This window comes from Solea senegalensis, linkage group LG17, assembly GCF_019176455.1.
Source record: "Solea senegalensis isolate Sse05_10M linkage group LG17, IFAPA_SoseM_1, whole genome shotgun sequence".
In the NCBI taxonomy this organism is placed as follows: Eukaryota; Metazoa; Chordata; class Actinopteri; order Pleuronectiformes; family Soleidae; genus Solea; species Solea senegalensis.
The window spans coordinates 2,171,284-2,186,062 of NC_058037.1; the positions used below are offsets into that span (position 1 = coordinate 2,171,284).

The 14,779-nt window shown below is 39.3% G+C and overlaps 1 protein-coding gene across 1 annotated transcript in view; it reads right to left on the bottom strand.

The window, feature by feature from the left end:
* Positions 1-1,981: 1,981 nt before the first annotated feature.
* Positions 1,982-14,779, bottom strand: part of ube2j1 (ubiquitin-conjugating enzyme E2, J1) — a 49,516-nt gene continuing 36,718 nt past the window's right edge. Inside the window, exons 6-8 of the mRNA XM_044049323.1 lie at positions 10,009-10,138; positions 9,456-9,584; positions 1,982-2,433 (exon numbers count right to left, since the gene is read on the bottom strand). Coding sequence (XP_043905258.1) covers positions 2,140-2,433; positions 9,456-9,584; positions 10,009-10,138 — 553 coding nt within the window. The 3' untranslated portion in view covers positions 1,982-2,139. The remainder of the gene's footprint in view (positions 2,434-9,455; positions 9,585-10,008; positions 10,139-14,779) is intronic.

Genomic DNA, 14,779 nt, shown 5'->3' on the forward strand with positions numbered 1-14,779 from the left:
ACTTTTCACACAAAAAATTCTGAGAGTTTAAAACACTAGAGTGCTTTTATTTTGAAATGGGTACAGAACGTGTTGCGGTTGTGACATATTTGGAAGATAAAGACATATTGAGATAATTTCACGGTCGACTAAACTGTCAACGGAGCACAGCACAGCTCTCTGAGGAAAATAAGATGAGTGCTTATTTTTGGGTGTGTGGGGGGGGTTTCACTCACAGGCAGTGTGGCTGCTCTAATCTGATAACACGGGTGCCTCAGTGAAAAGATAATCTGACACACATCCAGGGTGGCCCAGGTCTGACAGTACTGTGTGTTACTCACAGCTGCTTTCTTCTGATCAGAGTGACACTGACCGTGTGTCGTCACGTCGGCACACAGATCAGCAGACGTCATCAGCGACCGCCGCCTTTCGTTCACTGTCCGACAAAAGGACCGGGAAGCTTTTGTCGCTCTGTCCTTGAAATGCACAGCGCCGTGAAACCACCTGCGACGTGACCTTTTAACACGGTGAGACACAGCACGGGAGGATTAGTATATGTATCATAACAGCGAGGACCAAATGAACCAAAATAGCAAGAGTTGCGGCTCGACTTAAACCCTAAAACACCTTTTTTCCAGGTGAAAAGCAGTGGATATGGAGATCTAGTCATTTTCTTTGTTGATCCTGGTCCAAATGTGAAAGTGTTTCAATTATATATACAGTATATGTGTGTATCTAATGTCTCTCATGCCAAACAAACATCTTCTCCTGGCCAACGTGTTATAATAAAAAGCAGCTCCTGCTCATTCAAAGTCAAGGAAAGAAAATCTGTCGACATCAAACGACCTTTCAGCCGCTAACTTTACGGGAAAGAACGCTATCACACTCAAAACATCTATGAATGACGGCTAAAGGCACACGTGGCCACATGTCGCCTCCCCTTCCCTACATCATTGTTCTCTTCTTCTTTGGTAGGAATGCATCCAGACTTGTACCGCCACCCAATGGTGAAGTGGGACACTACAGGACCCTGGCACGTGAGTATACCAGGGTAAAGCGCAGTATTACCACAGGTTTAACCCCGTCACTCACGGCTCACTGCCCACTTCTTGTTTTTTTTTTTGTTTTTTTTATCCAGGCATTGGGCGGAGTTAGCCTCAGATCAGGGGATTTATGTTCCATTTACATCGGAACTTGGAAGTTGTAACCGGGAGTGACGTCACCCAACACGTCTACGGTTAAAAGTGAAACAGAACTATGTGTACGACTGATTTACTCAATTAAATGTTTCTGCCTCTGCTACACTAGGTGGCGCTATGCCTCCTTTCAGCTTCTTAGTTTTAGGCATTTTCTGGTTCACCTATGACGTCACAGACAAAAACAGTTATTACTTTAAGTCTTTAAGCTGAGACAGCAGAAATTCAGTCTCCTTGTCAGTCCAAAAATAAACGGTCGGGATGTTTTTCTCGCGGTCGTCTTCTGGTGCGGACCGTCGTTTATTTCCGGGTCAGAACCTGGAGTCGGGCTCTGTGTAGTGCCGTCCACCAGCATTCCACACATGCAGTAGTAATTTGACGTGGTGTGTTAGTGCGACTACAAATGTTTGATTTAGTACAGTTTTAAGTCAGGCTGACGTTTAAAAGTCCGGTTTAAGTCGTACCGACACGCAGAACAATTCAAATGTTCCGTTCCGTCTGTGTACCTAAAAGAAAGTAAGCGCATATAAAGAAGATCCCATTTAAGAACATGATCAAATACTCACCCCACCCTCCGTACGTCCTTGTTGTTGGCATATTATATTACAATTTTAATTAAATACAGGGAATAAGTGGCAGCCTCAGGAAAGACACAATTACACAGACGGGGACATTGCTGAGCTGATGACTAACAACAAAGCCTCCCGTTCTTAAAAAAAAGAAAGAAAATGCACGACACTCTGGAGAGTAAAATTCACATTGATTAAAAGACACCCTCGAGGTGTTGGTGGTGAGTAGGACCCCCTGTCAGCCACTGCCTCAGCTCTGCTTCCACTTCAGCTGGTCGGAGTTCACTTGGGATGAGGGTCAGGAGAGGCTGATCAGGGAGTGAGGAGGAGGAGGAGGGGGAGGAGGAGGTGGGCTGGCCTAGTGTGTGCGTGTGTGTGTGTGTGTGTGTGTGTGGTCACAGGTCATAGTCAAACTTGTACTCTTGAGCCAGGTAGATCCTGCGGAAGATGAGAGCGGCTAGTGCCAAGGTGAGCACGACGATGAGGACGGCTGAGCCCGCGTGGCTTCCCTCCTGAGGCTGACGAGGGGCAGCGGCGAAGGTCGGCCTGCTGGCTGCATCTCTGATCTCTCTCTGTCCCTGATGGTTGTGCTGCTGGCTGCGTCGCTGTCGCGGACTGAGAGGGCGTCCGGTGCCGGGGGCAGCGTTGGGCTGTGATTCTTCTATTCGAGCGGATGGAGACGCTTCCGGCTGTGGAGGAGGAGGAGGAGGAGGAGGAGGAGGAGGAGGAGGAGGGAAGGATGGTGGTGGTGGAATAGAGAGTTATTATTAGTGAGACAAAACCAGGCTGTGGAGGTGAAATGAACCGACTAATCAGCTGCACTTCAGTGGATTCAGCTCCACTGTGGAACAATTACTACTGATTTTTCCCCCCACAATATTCTGTTTATTCAATTCTAAAATGAAAAAAGGTTAAAAAAAACAAAACAACATTGTTGTTAATGAAATAGTGAACACATGAAAGTTGTCTTTTAACTTGAAGGTTTTGGGTTTGATTCCCGGCTCTGCTCGCCGACATGCTGATGTGTCCTTGGGCAAGACACTTAACCCCAAGTGTCTGCAGCGTGTGAATGTGTGAGTGAATGAAATGTGAATGGCAGACGATTTACCATTTAAATACAAAATATAAAACAAAAACAAGACAAAGACATACAATTATAATCACAGAAAATACAGTATATCTAATTATGTAATGAAATAAAAATGAACATGGTGTGTATACACAGAAAATGGTGTAAAATGTTGATGTTTTATTTTCTTTTGAATTATCATTTTAATGTTGTTTGCTAATATAATATAATTTCTTTTCATTTAATCAATTCTGTGTAGCACACCTCGTTAAAGCTGCTGTTTTATTTCTGTTTTAAGTGCTCTATAAATAAAGCTGGATTGGAGTTAATATCGACTGATTAATAGGGAATTAACTAATTAACTAACTGATAATTTGTTGCAGCACTAATTTCAATGTCACAAACACGACGGGCATATAAATGTTTAACGAGAAAGCTCCCATTATGTTCGAATTGTCATCATTTATATCTTTTAATCATTATTTAACACAGTACAGCTTTTGTTAATCACAGGTGATGCATCTGTGTTATGGCAGATTCAATTCATATCTTTAACTTCTTCTTTTTGCATTAGATTATAGAGTAGTTTTGACACAGGGAATTTTAAACTGAAGCACTGAATGAAAAAAAAGCACATATTATATATATTAATATTTTCCCCAAATGGTTCAACCTCACACAGCGCTACATCTCGATGATCACTTAATTTAAATTGTGCTTAAAAGTTAATACTGAATTATTGATCAATAATGTCAAATATATATCTAGCCTAACCCAGTTCACTTTTAAGATATTACAGAGTTATTCAGAGTGTCTCTGGTGCTTCCTTCTTTTAATGACTGTCCTCTCTGGATAACACAATCTATCGGGTGAAAAACTGATGCATGATCCCTAATAAGGGTTAACAGTAATAGTCTATTTATTCATTTTCTTTTTTTAAATCAAAATGTCTCTCCTTGATATGATTAGCTGAAATTGTACATTGTGTATCTAGAATAAAAAACTGTTGGTTCACTGGAATTGGAAAGTGTGGAAATGTCTTTCTTTTGATACAATAGTGCACCAGGAGGAGCACTATTGTTTAGACTCCTCTGCTTTTTGAAGCAGGGGAAGAAGTTGTCTTTGGCAAGCGGAAAACCAACAGGGGCTTCTGCGGTGACAGAGCGGATAACAATCCGTTCTAAACGTGTCTCAGGCGATATCCGACTGCAATCCGATCACAGAAAGCACATTTTAATGCCTCTTCGTGACCTTTTCTGGCATAAACACTGACCTTGTCAGGACCAGTAGTCCTCATGGAGAGGCCCAATGAGGCACAACTTCATTTCTGAGGAACTGGTTATAGGTTCAAGTCGGTTAGGTTAAGATTAGGGTTAGGCATGAACTGGTTAAGGTAAGCAATGACGGATAGCTTTAGAATAGCTGTGTGAACCTGTGTGTGTGTGTGTGTTCTTGCATGTGTATCTTTAACATTAAAAATACAAACATGGATCAACCACAGGAAGTGAGGGCATTTTGTCTGGTCCTCACAAATTTAAAGGGCTTTTTGTGGTTTTAGGGTTAACATGAGGTTTAGGCATTTAGTTGTGATGGTTAAAGTTAGGGCTAAGAAATGCATTATGTCTATGAGTGTGTGTGTGATGACAATAAGTGATTTTGGTCATTTTTCCACCTCATGGTCTCCGCTAGACTCGGTACGATTAGGGGCTCTGTTCAATTGGGGGTTGCAACATTCAGCCGGTCTGAGTTTGCTGTCACACTTTTGTACTTTAGAGAAACAAACTGAACCTTTTGAATAACGTGTTCCCCTCCTCGCCTCCCCCAATGACATTTCCCCCGGCTATCGTTCTACACGTGCGTATGTTTTGGTTGCGTTTACCCACAATGCCTTCTGTTATAGTCCGCTTCCTGCATTTTGTTCACTTGAAGCGAAATGAGACCAAAGAAAGAAACTAGGATTGGATTTAGAAGGACTGGAGTGCACGCAGCCTTTGTTGTGTTCTAATAAAGACCTTAGTTCCATTTACAATCACACGATGATTACAGGATACAGTAGATTTATGTATCTGCCACTTCCTCTGACATTATCACTGGCTCTATGTCAGGATTGTTCTTTTTTTATTTCTCTTTGTGGCCCATATTTGAAATCCCTCCATCAGTGGTTCCTGGGAGGAGGACAGACTGACAGAGAGAAAGGAAATTTCTCACTCTTTCTTTTTTCTTTTTTTTGCCTTAGTGCCACAGATCAATCATGTTTCCAAGCTTGGGATTTGCCCTGTTCTTTTTAAGCTTTTTAACATTAAAACACAGTGGCTCATCTCCAGCGGCTGTGGTGAAGCAGCCGTACTACAAAGACTTTTTTTTGGGTTAAAGGATCTTAAATGTGAAAATCCTCTAGTCGTCCTTATAGATATTTAAGGGTTTTGAACTTAAACAGGAGGTTTGAGAGCATCATTGTGGACTTGAGGAAACTGTTTTTTTTTACTATTATCCGATATTTTATTTAATGGTGGAGCAAAATGGCACAACTGATTAAATGAGATATAAATCAACAGATTATTAACTAATAGAAATCACCATTAGCTGTAGCCTCACTCTGCTCTCTCACACAAATACAAGTTCAGTGTGAGCCATGCAGGCTGTTTTCCCTTTTATCGTCTTTCTTCAAAATTAATGATGCATAATTTACTAACTTTCTGGAAGAACACAATGACACAGGGCTCCATTGTCACCATAAATAACTTCCTATTAGAAGTTACAATGCTCATGTTCATTTTAAATAACCAGTGCTGACAGACTGAGTCGGTGAGGACGACGACCATCCAGTGAAACATGTTCATGTCCAGATGCTTTTACATGAAAAAGCATTAATTTCACCCGAATATAGTGGGTGGAGTGAGGCTTAGAATCCATACAGACTCTCCTTCATATCCTTTAAAATGGTATGGTAGTGCAATTAAAATTTTATTCTAAAAGGTTATAAAAAGGTTGGAATTTCCCATAATTTGATAAATATTTGACCTGAAAGTCATCCAAATTGGTGCCAAAGCACGTTTCAAAAGGGCATTAAAAAAAGCCACTGTTAAAAAAGTTAATTCCCTTCCCATATAATGGTTCACAGTCATTACTCGTCCCCACCTCCCTGTATCCCAGAGCAGTGAGAGATACCACAGACTGGCCTGACTCATTCCAAAAAAGGCTTTTCCCTTTGACGTCAGTGACAGATGGCGAGTCTTATTTTTGATGTGGCCCCACTCCGTTTATCCAAAGTGAAAAACACTAATCTAAGTTCACCCTCTGCTCCTGCTCCTTCACACAGCTGCTATGCTTCTGTGGGCAGCAGCTCGAGTCAAAATCAATCCTCTCCTTTCCAATACCATCTGAGGTGGAGCTGGAGAAACACCAGGCTTCAAGCTCCCAAATCATATTCACAGTGATTCTAAGAGAGAGAGCGCTGATGTGTCACTGGGTGCTTGATTTCACGCACACTCACCCAGTGCATATTAAACACAATTCATTTGTTACCACACACATTCTAAATGAGTTTGGAGCTCAGTGAGATGTAAGAAAAAGATGAATTGTTCCACCAAAATCAACAGAAACTATTAATGTAAAAGAAACTGACTTTAAATAAACAGCACCACATTAATCCTTTGGATTTTTTTTCCTGTAACTCTGGCCTCTCTCTCTGGTTTAAGAAGGAAAACACTGAGAGCTGAAGACAGGTTGTTTTTTTTAACTATGCTGCATCAGATTAGTGAACTATGCTATGTTCTATTAACATCGGAAGTGGGAGTGAAGTCACCTCCAAGTTGACCATGTTCCAGTTGAGAAGTCTGAAAAAGCCGTGACATTGTTTTCTATGCGACACAAACACACTGGATCCTCTCGTCAGCCACCAAACTGAATATCTGAATATCTGCACCTCGTCTCGCTGTAAGTGAGAGTGTGCTGACCTCGCGCTCACGACTCGCGATGACACTCTCTGACCAATCAGTGGCCAGCAGTCTGTTGACGTCACATTAGTATCGGCTCAGCTCGCTTAGAACCTCGCCAGAGCGGGTACCCAAAAAAAATATAGGTACCAGGTAGTATCCCAAATGGAAAAACTGCCCGTCTCCGACTGTTTTGGCATCCTGGGGCACAACATCTATCCACCATCTTCACTTGTCTGACATATTGCCTGATTTATGTGTTGTCCAGTATATATAAGTCTATGGAGGTAAACAATGTCATTACTTGCCAGCGGCTGCTACCATGGTTGTGTGACGTCAGCGTCCGGTGCTCTATATCAGTCGATAACAACATGGTGTTTTGCCTACACAGATAAAAATGAAACTGTCGTATGTGTAAAGCTGATTTGCTGCGCTATGAACAGTAAAAGTAGCTGTGTTTGTATGGTTCCTGTTGTGGGACTATAAATATATATGCATATATATATGTATATATATATATATATATATATATATATATATATATATATATATATATATATATATATATATATATATATATATATATATACATATATATATATAGATATACATATATGTATATCTATATATATATATATAGATATACATATATGTATATCTATATATACACATACATATATACATACTTATCACTCACTGATCAAAATCACTGACAATAAGTTAATGATGGTGAATTATAATTAACATGACAGTTGTGAATGGAGAAAAACATTAATATTTCAAAATCCTGTGTAGCTCACCAGCATACAGTCCTTAAGACAGAGATTTCTTCCTGTTAAGAGGGAGTTTATTCTCTCCACTGATGCCTAGTGCTTGCTCATTGTGTGAACTGTTGGGGTTCTCTGCTCTCTTTGATGTTGTCTATGTACAGTGCCTTGAGATAATGTATGTTATGATTTGGTACTATACAAATAAAATTGAATTGAAAATTGAATTGAATTAAGTGTGTGTTTTATTTGCCACAATTGGGACATATTATGATCTTATTAAAGTGTATTATTTTTCATAAATAAATATGCTTCATATCGACAATATTTCTGAACTGCGCAGCTGCAGACAGAAAGCAACACTCGTTAAAAAACAAAACACATTTTGAAACATATTTTTCAGTCCTTTAAATAATAAAATAAATCGTAATTATTTTAGTACAGATAATTGTATAATATTTATATCGTTTCATGCCTAGTTCCAGTTAAAGGAACACTCCACTGAACTCGGAAATTCCAACTTTGTACTACAACAGGAACCTATCATTAGTGAAGACAAACGGAGAAAGGCTGCAGAACACAGAGATTCTCAAACTTTTCTTCTGCCTGTTTCCCTGACCTTTAAACTAGTCGCTTTTCTATTCTCAGGTAATAGCACTGAAGAAGCTACAAACAACAACAAAAAAAGGCCAAACTGAATTTTGTTGACATCACATTATCTTGGACATTGGCGACTTGGTTTTATGCACGTTGTTTGTTTGTTTGTTTGTTCTTAGCCTGGAAAAAAACTGATAAGCACTGTGTTTTACATTGTACAGACAGATATCCTTATACACTTGCAGCATGGCACATGACATACACAATATACTATCAAATTCATTTGTAATCTATAACCACATTACACGACTGGTATGACTGGTCTTTTGGCAGACAATGGCATACCTTCAGATGATATTAATTAGTATTTTATCATTAGTATTACATTACACTGCAACTGTAATACTACATTAGAGATCCCTTTAATATTTATGATTGTTTTAAGACATTGATGGCAAAGTTGCATCACTGTTTAATGGATTTTTACTTGGCTATGTGCATTAATGTGCATGTATACAACATAGTTAACCCTTAGTGCTCACACGGCACGGATACATATTTTTTCATCATCTCATGTGTTGTTGAGACAAAGTTGTGATTCATTTTATGGCGCATTTTTAGTAGCGATATATAGTAGCATTAATTGTGCAGAAGGCACAAAAATAGATTTATTACTGTTCATAAAAAAGTGAACTTTGAACTGTGACATATTTCCAAATTTCACTGATTCAGTCCGATTTTTAACATTTTGAGTAGTTTTTTCCTCAGGTGTGTTTATGGAGTTGGTGAAAGTGAAGAAAAGGATATAAGGGACTCAATACTGCACATTCTTCAAGCCTCTGTATATACTTCACTTTTCAACATATTAATGGAAAAAAGCAACTGAAATGCTCTGTGTAACTTATATGATATGATGACACTATTACAAATGTAAGATTGGATTTTTTTAGGCTGATTCCTTACATTTTATAGTGTACTTTGAGTTGTTACCAAGGTAACAGGGGGGCATGTCCACTTTAGCACAATGGAGTGCTGTATAATATGTACAGTAGCTGTATGACAGCAGGAGGAATGACTGAGATGCTTACTCCTGAAGAGTTAACACAATATAACCAAGAGTTACATAAAAAAAATATTTTTAACCAATTATATTGATTAATTACCAATCTTAAAAAAAGTATTTTTCAACTTGATTTCAACAGAATCATTAAAGAACTTAAATAAAATGGCTGGTTGAATGATATCAGTATATTATATCACAGGAGTGGTCTGCTCTGTCGGTGCTGGGTCAAGTATATACAGTTTATGTGATTAACGGTGTAACAACACTATTTAACACCAACCTGTTCAGCCTGAGGCCAGTCAACAGCTTCCTGTCCGGCAGACGAGGAGGCGTTTTCCTCTGTGAGTGTGGGAGGCTTGCTTTCAGCACCTCCACTCTCACTAGCCTGTCTGGATGAAGTGGACTCTGCCTGCAGTGAGCACAGTCATCATAACCATCACATTAAACTAGATTTATTCATTGAAAAACATCGGCGCATGATGTCTCTTTTGATCAAGGTCTCCCAATGTTAACTGCTTGTTACAAACGCCATCGACTCTCAGATAACAACTGGTAATCAAACAAGACGTGGCCACAGTGAGAGGCAAGAAAGCAGATACAAAATGAAACAGAGTTTAACAAACATTGAAACACGGAATTAATTAACAGTCATGTCATAATATATTTCAGGAATATTGAGATTCACTCATTAATGTTAAGTTAAGTTATCACTACCCATATACAGTATTTGCATCGGTATATGTGGCTATAAAGGCTGTTATTATGAGACATCTCACAGGATTAGTGCTGCAATGTGGATCTGTGAAACCTTGTGTAATTACCACTGCTTGTACCTTAAAGTTAATTTGCTGAGCCAGTTCTTTGGCCTTGTAGTCCTCTGCGCTGGGTTGGCTGTTGGGGGTCAGGTCCTGGAGGGCAGTGCGCATGGAGCAGCCACACGCCTCACAGCAGAAGTCCTGGGACCTGCAGGAGAACAGGCAGTACATGGTCATCCCTCTACATCTCTCCAGTTTCATTCCTTTTAATGGTGTACAACTACATTTGTAGTGTAGCTGGTTAGCTAACAATTTTGAATTCTTTTTTTTAGCTGTTTTCAGATACAAACTCCAGGCTAGGTGTATTTTTGTACAGCAGGGAATGTCCACAACATCCAAATGGTGGTGGGTCTCACATGGGCTCCCTACATTAGCTGGAAAAGTTGAGTTGGAAGCTGGCAGATGAATGTTCGGAGTGATTTTGGTGAATATCACATCACATCACAGCCCCTCAGGACTTCATGTCTGGATGTCAGTGCATACCTAGAAGCAGCTTTTGAGTGAATATTAGCTGCTCGGCTGCTCCATTTATACCACTTAAAATTTGATGTGTGGGCAATAATTTGCAGGTGTGGAACCAGATTCACAGCTCATTACTTACATGTGTAAAATGCTTTTAAATCCTGCAAAGAAGAAATAACCACCAAATAAGGTGGTGGGTTCGATTCCCGGCTCCACTAGTCTACATGCCAATGTATCCCTGGGCATGACACTTAATCCCACGTTGCTCCTGACGGCTGTGCTGGCAGCGTGTGAGTGGCTATGAAAGATGTGTAATAGAAATTGAGAATGGCAAAACTGTAGCGTAAAGCAGCTTTGAGTGGTCATCGAGACTAGAAAAGGGCTCAATTAAAATTGAACAAAGGTAAGCCCCGAGAGTGACTATAGGCCCAGAAATGAGGATTTTACTTCAATGAGCTATTGCAGGCTTTGTAGTAAAAATGTAACAGGGAATATAAGTCAACTATATTTGTCATTCAAAAGCTACGCATTGTGTTAGAGATTGCTAACGTCATGCAGAAGTGAACATAATGCATTCTACATGTATCACATGACACGTGTGACATAAAACAGTGAAACAAATGGAAAAGAGTTTTTCTTTTCCCGGACTTTCATGACTGTGGGAACCCTGAAATACAGACCACTTACAATTTACCATTACCCTTAATTAAGTGATCATTGTGCACCAAAAGTCCCTGCAGGAGTATCAGTACACATATATAATTACGGTGATGGAGTGGATGGGGCAGTCACACTCAATGGCGTGTTTTATACACAGACAGTGTGTGAAACAGTGAGGAACTGACAGTGAGAGAGTGTGCTGTGGTCTACAGGAACAAAGAAAAACAAACCAGACAAAGAGCACTAATTACATAATTGCACAAAGTTAGCCATCTGTGCAGAGGGAGATTCAGTGATTTATCTGCCAACAGGAAAAAAAACCTCAACCAACAGTAATGTGGCACCTCCATTATAAAGTTGTAACAACTGTAAGAGTGAACTGCCAATACTTTAAAAAGATCCGTGCATCAGTGTATCTTGACAAATGTGGCATTATTAGCATGCCTTGTCCTTCCAAAGTAATAACGCTAAAATGAGCCTCAACAAAGGCACAAATGTGGAATAACATATAAAATGCAGAACATTAAGGGGGTTTCTGTGGAGTTTCCTTATAAAAGCAAATTGTCCCTTGCAGCAGCTAATGGACTGATGTTAGTGCTGATGATTCCTGCTCTGAGGAACGCCACATCACGGCTGTACAGTTCCTCAGGCTATGAGTGCCATGGATAGATTTGGGCACATTATGGTATTAAATGATCCAAATCAACATCTTCTTCTGGAGCAAAATGGAAATTGGATTCTATTTGGATGAAGTGAAGATGTAGCTGGGAGGACGCTAAGCAAAATAAGCATCAAGGACTTAGCAATGCATGGTAAATGTTAGGGATGGGCACGAGTATTTGATTATTTGCTTGATTATAAAAGTGCTTAAGGGGAAATTTAGGAGATTTGTTAAATGCATATTGACACTGCTCCTTCAAGCCTGTATTACTTTAACTTGCACTCATGTGCTAGAGTTGAGAACAATCAAATAGCATTTTAGCTAGAAATGTCCATCCCTAGTAAATGTATAATATGAGATGTAGTCATTATGCTATTGTAACCTGGTTTTCATTAAAAGGTATTTCCAATTGCCAAAAAGGTAAAAAGTTAGGATGCTCTGTGTGAGTTTTCAGCCACTGCTGCAGAGTTTTTTCACTGAAATACCCAGGGGTTGCCAACAAATTTAAAATGCGAGTCATCGTACAGTAAGAAGGTACAACTTGATGAAAAAAATATATAAAAATCATTTGTTTTCGGTAACTTTTGAAACAGCAAATTCTTTCTTCCACAAAGTTGAGTAAAGTGGTTTCTTCATGAGTCCATAAACGCCTCCCGTTCTCACCACTTTTTCTTTACAGTGCAGTGAAATGCGGAGGCTGAAGTGACCTTCCAGTTGTGAATTCAGTGTCATTCATTATTCACTAAGTCCATTTCCATTGCACTTATTCGCATTTACCTTTTATCTATGCCTTTTATCGATATTTTTCATGCAATATTTCAATTAGAAGTTTCCATTCACTCTTTTATGCCCATATCAAAAAAGCACATAAAAACTGGCTGATGGAAACCCACCTTGTGACATCTTAAAAAACGCAGTCAGTGTCTTCTAAAAGTCGACACCATGCAGACTGACTCATAACGCATTGATCATTCCGAAATGTCTGTGTGCTGAAAATGCCAGAAATCTTAAGATTCAAACTGGGAGAACAGCATGTGTGACAGACAGGTGTAGCTCAAACTGTGAGCCTTTGTATGATTGTCTGAGTCAAAATTACGGTGATACAAAAATGTGTTGTTAGAGGAGGCAGTAGGATGCAGACAGACAGAGAGAGGCTGTAATAGAAGGCTTTTTGCCCAGCCTTTGAGAATGCCGTTCAGGACCATTGTGAATTGGATAATGATGGAGTTGCCTAATCTGCGCATTATTATGATTACTATGATCATTTCGGCCATGTTTCGAGCATGGTGATGGTCCCAATGGGGAACAAAAAAAAAGGGAAAATGTTGTACATTTGTGAAAGTTTACCACAACCATTTACATATGTGCAAATGTGCAAACTACTGACATACACTTGTGTGCAAAAGTCTCTGGGCTCCACCAGCCTTGTTGATTTTATGTCTGTCAAATTTTGTGATCATTGGCATTTGGAATGGAATGATGTGATTGAAAGTTGGTCTTATATATTAGCAAAGTGTCAATGAATTTAACTCAAAACGACATGTGTGCAATGCTCAAGCATATCCAGAATAAACCTGGTGTTACAGACATGAAACAGTAGGACAAACACACATTTTTGCAGCGCACCATTCAAGAAAATGTATATGCTATTTTTGTGCGCTTTCGCTGACTTCATTTCAAGATTTTTCTTTCTTTAAAAGGTCTTTGTATATAAATCAAATACACGAAGGAAGCAAAAACGTGCGGCACCATTCGCAGCGCCCAGGCCGGCCAACACAAATTACGCATCTACTAGCTTCCGTGCATGGAATTTAAACTCACTCACCCCATCATTAAGGTCACACAAGGAAATACTTATACATTGTTAAATCAACATGTATGGTAATGTACATATTACTTTGTGAGTTACTGTTTAGCCTTGCGTGTGTTACAGTTATCAACTGTAATAAGTTGTGGAATTATAAGCATCTGACAATCTGTATCTTTGGGAAATTTGTTATTTAAGCATATTTAAAAACTAACCAAGATTTTTCTAGACTCGGAATTTTTCATGTTTACAGTCAGGAGGTGCCATACTGTTCTGACTTTGGGATAAGACTGACCTTGAGTGTCTCCAGCCACCATGACATGGCTTATGTTGACATAGACTGTTATCGTTTCTTCCCATGCTATAAACTCAAACTGTGTTATTTTATTTTTTTTCAGTCTTTGTATACAGATCTTTGTTGTTAAGATTTCATTCCCTCCGGAATCGGATTCTACACAGAACATACCTTCTTGTATTTTACTTAATTTGACCACAAAGTATTTGTTGTGTTGTTAAATATTAATGAACGCTGTGATAAGTGAACCCCCAGTAGTTCACAATATGGAGGTCATAATACTTAATGGCCCCACTATAAGCTACAGCTTGAGTAAAAATATGGCACAATGTACATGCTCTACCACAAAATAATTAAACTGCAAAAAAAATATTCACCCATGAGAACAGGCACTACAACTAAAAATACAGCCACGGCCACAAAAGAGGGATTGTTTATATATAAATATATAAAAGCAAAAGAAAAAACATTGACACAACTCTAAGATAACTCCAATGATGTTAAAGTGCTCGAGGTAAAAAGGAGAGAAAATTATGTTTGGTGAGAACAACAGGAGGCCTCAGCCTATCACTGCATTCCACCATCTTTCCCATCTGTCCTCCATCTGTTATGAAGACGGTGGCTATGATCCGCCATTAGTTTTGGGTCAAAACTGTACAAAGAACTTTAATTATCTGAGAATAAAAACCAACAATAATCCATTACCAACTACCCACATGATGCAAAGACGGAATTATAATGCATGACAACACAGTCACACATCATACTAACATCAGGTAGTTCCTCTTATTGTATGTTTTATTCTACTGTCACCATACGAATGATGTGCAGCGCAATGGAAACAAAATGGAAGCCAAACAATACAGTGTTAGTATCAGCAGAGAATGGCAAATGGAGGAGAATA